Consider the following 5,393-nt stretch of genomic DNA (forward strand, 5'->3'; position numbering starts at 1 on the left):
GGGGGAATAAGCACGGGTGTGTGCGCCCCGCGCCGCGCATGCAATGGAAACTCTGCCCGCCGGGGGGACAGGCCCCGGGCCGCAGACCCCGCCCCGGCCGCCCCGCCCCCCTGGACTCCGGGCACAAACAACAACAACAACAACAGGACGCCACACACCGCCCCCGGGCCGGGGAAGGCGGGCGAGAAAAAGTCGCCCTCCCCCGGGGGCGGCTGAATACGGGCGCACCCATGTGCACCCACAGCCGCGCGCGCGCGCGCGCGCGCGGGTTGTCCCCCGCGCACCCCGCCAGGGACAGACCGGCCCTCGCGCCCCCCCCCCCCGGCCGGCCGGGGGAACAACGGCGGCCAGGGGGCCGCGGGCGGCACAGCGCGCGAGGGCACCTGCCCACGATCGGGCCGCGCGCCCGCCGACGTCCAACGCTGTTCAACGCCGCGCTCGCCCAGCGGGCAGGCCGCCTGTCCCCCCCGGCTGGGAGTCCGAGCATCTCTGCTTGTCGGCCCGACGCGCGGCGCTCGCCCCCGCACGAGGCCGGGCGGCGGTCGTGCGCGTTTGACCGGCCAGCGAATCGAGGGCGGTCTCTGCCCCCGCCCCCCCCCCCAGTGCCGGGGAACCACAACACAGGAGGCCGCATGGGGGGGCGCGCTCGCGGGGCGACGGCGCCTGGCCCCGCCTCCGAGACCCGCGCGCGCGCGCGCGCACGCGCACACACAGGCGCCGGCCGCGCAACTCCCTTGCCCCGCACCCGGCAGGGGCGTGTCCGGCCCTCGAGCCGCATCTAAATGCGCTGCGTATCACATGCACCCGGGAGGATCAGCCGGGGCGTTTAGTTTCGCTGCCGCGCAGCAGGGCATGGCGGTCTTTGACGGCGCCCGCGGGAGACCGTTGGCGGTGGCCCTTCCGGTGGCAGCACCGTCTCAGCCGGCGCGATGGGCAGGCCGCATCTCGCCCCGCCCCTCCCCCCGCCGCCGCCGCCGCTGCGGACGACGACACAGAGGGCAGGCGGCTGCAAGCGCGAAAGGCCTTCCCGCACGGCCCTCCGCCCGGTGTCCGGGCGCTGTCACATTCCGAGAGTCAGCGGGCCCGAGCTAGGGCGGCGTCCGCCACACAAAGTACGACTAAAGATATTCCTCCCAATACTGGCCTCCTGGCTCGCTTCAACTCCCAATGTTCACCGGCCTCCGGCGCCCGGGCGGCCGGTCTGAGGCCCGGACCGCTCGCTGACGCCCGGGAGGCCACTCGCCAGGCCGACGACCGCCGGGTGCCTGCTCCCCCTCCGGCCAGGCGCCGCCCCCTCCGGGAGAATGGCACGGCAAAAGCCCGGGACCGGTCCGTGTGCGGGTCCATGCCCCCCCCCCAAGGGTGTTAGTCGTCAGGGGGGGGGGGCCCAGTTCGGCGGGCGAGAATGGTTAAGGTCCCGCGCCCCCTTCCGCGCGTTGGGGCAGACGGGACCGCGTAGACGGCTGATCCGAAGTGGGGTGTTTTCTTTTCCTCCGCCGCCCCGATTCTCTGCTGGGCTGGGGAGAACCTCTCTGTGGGAGCGGGCCCCGGCCCTGCCCCAATCAAGACCGGGCGTTGTTTGCGCGCGGCTATCGATTCACACACACTGGCCCTTTCTTCTCCCCCCCCCCCCACCCCTCCCCTCCCCCGTGAATTGGGCCAACTCCCCCCTCCCCTCCTTCCCCCTCCTTCCCCCTCCTTCCCCCTCCTCCCCAGCCACCCGCGCGCGCGTGCCGGAAATAGCCATGCAATCCGCCTCGCCGGCCCTCGCCCCCCTGGTGGTGTCCCTGCCGGCGGACCAGCCGCGCACGGTGGAGCACGACGCCTACTTCGGGTCCATTGGCTACTACTGGGACCCGGCGGCCGTCAGTGACTCCGGCTCCTTCGGCGCCTATCGCATCCACCCCACCTGGTACTCTTACTATGGCTATGCCGAGGAGTCCCCCCTGGCGGCCGGGTCGCCGAGCGCCTCCTCGCCGGACCTGGCGGCGCAGCAGCCGGCCGCCGGCCAGGAGGCCCCGGCGCCGGCCGCGGACCCGACGGCCGCCGTCTCGGCGGCCAGCCTCTTTGGCGTTGTGGACGCCGGCTTCGACTTCATACAGCCCGCCGGCGGGCCGCCCGGCGATCCGTTTGGCGCCCCGGCAGCCGGCCCGGCCTCGAGCGGCTCGGCCGGTGCTCCAGCGGCGTCTGCCGATCCGTTCGCCGCCCCGGCACCCGGGCCTGCCGCCGCCGGCGACGTCTTTGCTGCCGGTGCCACTCCTTTTGGCTCTGCCCCGGCATCCGCGGCCGACGCCTTCACCGGGGCCGCGACGGCTGCCTCCTCAGCCAGCGACCTGTTCGCGGCCCCGGCGTCGGACTGGTTCTCGGCTCAGGCAGCCGCGGCCCCTGTCCCACAGCCAGCTCTCCAGTCTCTTCCCGAGTCTGTTGCTGAGGCTGCTGCTGAGGCTGTTCCTGAGGCTGTTGCTGCGGCTGTTCTTGAGTCTGTTGCTGAGTCTGTTGCTGAGTCTGTTGCTGAGTCTGTTGCTGAGTCTGTTGCTGAGGCTGCTCCTGAGTCCGCTCCTCAGTTCGTCACTGAGACCGCTCCTCAGTTTGTTCCTGAGACTGTTCCTCAGTTTGTTCCTGAGGCTGCTCCTCAGTTCGTTACTGAGGTTGTTCCTGCGGCTGTCCCCGAGGCTGCTTCCGAGCCCACTCTCGAGGCCGCTCCTCAGCTCGTTCCCGAGGCCGCTGCCCAGTTCGTTCCCGAGGCCGCTGCCCAGTTCATTCCCGAGGCCGCTGCCCAGTTCGTTCCCGAGGCCGCTCCCGAGGCCGCCCTTGAGGCCCTCCCCCCGGCTGTTTCCCAGGCTGTCCACGACTCCACTCCCGCGCCACTCCCCGAGCCCGCCGACGCTGCTCCCCTCGAGAGCGCCCCCATCAAGCCGGCTGCCGAGGCCGCCCCGCACGCCGGGCCCACCGGGGATGTCGTCTCCGGCTCCCCTTCCGAGCCATTTGTCGAGCTCGGCTCCTCTTCCGCCACCGAGCCCCTCCCCGCCCCGGGGCACCCCTTCGGCGGCCTGCACCATGCCGCCGAGCCGGCGCCCGGTGCTCCCCTCACCTCGTCCGATGAGCAGCCGGCCGCCGCCCTCTCGCCCTTTGAGATGATGCCCGCCACCGGGGCCTCGGACGGGTCGCTGCCCGATGACATTGCCCTGATGCACTCCTCCGACAGCGGGTACGACCTGTCTCTCTCCTCGCCGGATGCCCTGGTCGAGCTGTCCCTCGAGGATGATGCCCACTCCTCATACCCGGTGGAGTCCTTCTCGGACCCCTCCTCGGCCTCGGCCTCCTCGTCGGAGTGCGCGCCCGGGCTCGGCGACGAGGCCTCCCCCCCGGCGGGGGGGCCGCCCTCCACGGCCCTGGCCACCGAGGGCGCCACCCAGCCGGACATGTCCGACGAGCCGGGCGCCGCGCTCGGCATGTCCTCCCTGCGCTTCGTCTCGTCGGCTGTCTCGTCGCTGGCCAGCCGGACGCTGAGCGGCGCGGCCGCCGCGGCCAATACGCTCGTCGCGGCGGCCGGCGTGCCGGACGCCGACCCCCTCGACCAGCCGCCAGCTGCCTCCAGCTCGGCCAGCCTCTTCCCCGGGCACACCTTCTCCTTCGGCGATCCGGCGACCCCTGCCCCGGAGGACTCGGCCCCGGAGGACTCGGCCCTGGCCCACCATCCGGACGCCGGCCCGTCGACTTCCCAATCGACGGATGCCCTGCTGCGCGGGCTGCCGGTGTTCGGCCTGGCCGGTGATGAGGTCCCGCCCTCGGCCGGGGCCGGCCCGGACCCGGAGGAGCCTGCCGGCCCGGCCGCGGCCGCCCCTGCCCTCGACCCGGCCGTCGCCCCCGCGGCCGATGATGTGCCAGCCGGCGATGCCCCGGCCGCCACCGCCGACCAGTCGGACCTCTATGTCACCCTGGCCGCGGCATCCGGCTTCTACGAGTCCCTGGCCCGCGGCATGTCCGCCGACGAGGAGCCCCACGCCGCGGCCTCCCCGGAGGTCGCGGAGCCCGCCCACACGCCGTTCGACCCGTCGCTTGTCCCGCCCTCCCACGCCGGTGCGTCCCCCCCCCCGCTTTTTTTCTCTCGCGCGCGTCGCCTGCGACATCCAGCACCATGTCGCGCCCTGCCACCGCCCGTTCCGCACACCGATCGGCGGCCCTGACGCCAAGCCCGCTCGCTCGCTCGCTCGCCCGCCCCCCCGCCCGCCCGCCCGCCCGCCCACTCGCCCGCCCATCCACCCGCTCGCAGAGCCTGCCCCCTCGGTGGCGGCCGGCGGGCCCGGGGTCTCGTCCGACTGGTCGGCCCTCTCGCCGGATGTGACCCGCTCGCAGAGTTCCTTCTCCTTCGTCTCCCACCCGACCTGGTCGGCGGCCACGGTCGAGACCCCGAGCGAGGTCACTCTCCCGGGCGGCGAGGGGGACCTCCATGCGATGGCGGCGCCAGTGGCGGCGCCGGCGGCAGCAGCACCGGCGGCAGTGGCATCCAGCGGCGACGCCAGCCCCTTCCTGCTCATGTCCCCGCCCGCGTCTAACTCCGCCGGGTCTGCCCCGCCGCTGCCGTCTCTGGCCGTCTCGGACTCTGCCTCGTCCTCGTCCTCCTGGCTCCTGGCCGCCCACCCGGCAGATGACCTGGTGGCCGCCTCCTCGGCCTCCGGGCAGCTGGCCCCGGGCCCGGACTCCGCGGCCGATCTCTTCGCCGGGGTTGCTGCCTCGGCCGGGGGCTTCGACTTTGCCGGCCAGCCGCCGGCCGCGGTGGCCCCCGCCGGCGACGTTCCGGCTGCCGGGGCGGCCCCCTTCGACCCCTTTTCCCAGGGGGAGGCTGCGGTGTCGCGCGAGGACTCCCTCAACCAGCTGAAGTCCGGCGAGCTGACATTGGCCCCTTCGCCGGCCGGCGACTTTGCCCACTATTTCCCGACCACCGGATCGTCCGTCGGCGGGGGACAGCTCTTCCCGCCGCAGGCCGACTTCCCGGTCGGGGGCCAGGTGGAGCAGCACCATGCTCCGGAGGATCAGGGTGTGTCTGGGCAGCACTCCATCGGTGAGCAGCAGTATGCTGCCTCGGAGCAGTATGTTGCCTCAGAGCAGTATGTTGCCTCGGAGCAGCACACTGCCCCGGAGCAGCAGTATGTTTCCTCGGAGCAGCAGTATGTTTCCTCGGAGCAGCAGTATGTTTCCTCGGAGCAGCAGTATGTTTCCTCGGAGCAGCAGTACACTGCCCCGGAGCAGCAGTATGTTGCCCCGGAGCAGCAGTATGTTCCATCCGAGCAGCACTACACCGCCCCGGCGCAGCAGTACACTGCCCCGGAACAGCAGTACACCGCCCCGGTGCAGCAGCAAACTTCCCCGGCGCAGCAGTACACTGCCCCGGA

At 72.9% G+C, this 5,393-nt stretch overlaps 2 protein-coding genes across 2 annotated transcripts in view; both read left to right on the forward strand.

The window, feature by feature from the left end:
* H696_05348 (hypothetical protein) overlaps positions 1-216 on the forward strand; it is a gene marked incomplete at both ends in the record, with an annotated part of 4,419 nt that extends 4,203 nt beyond the window's left edge. Inside the window, one exon of the mRNA XM_009499195.1 lies at positions 72-216. Coding sequence (XP_009497470.1) covers positions 72-216 — 145 coding nt within the window. The remainder of the gene's footprint in view (positions 1-71) is intronic.
* A 1,529-nt stretch (positions 217-1,745) lies between these two features.
* H696_05349 (hypothetical protein) overlaps positions 1,746-5,393 on the forward strand; it is a gene marked incomplete at both ends in the record, with an annotated part of 8,524 nt that continues 4,876 nt past the window's right edge. The window contains 2 exons of the mRNA XM_009499196.1: positions 1,746-4,080; positions 4,274-5,349. Of these exons, the coding sequence (XP_009497471.1) occupies positions 1,746-4,080; positions 4,274-5,349 (3,411 nt within the window). The remainder of the gene's footprint in view (positions 4,081-4,273; positions 5,350-5,393) is intronic.

Source organism: Fonticula alba (genome assembly GCF_000388065.1).
Source record: "Fonticula alba strain ATCC 38817 unplaced genomic scaffold supercont2.10, whole genome shotgun sequence".
NCBI lineage: Eukaryota > Rotosphaerida > Fonticulaceae > Fonticula > Fonticula alba.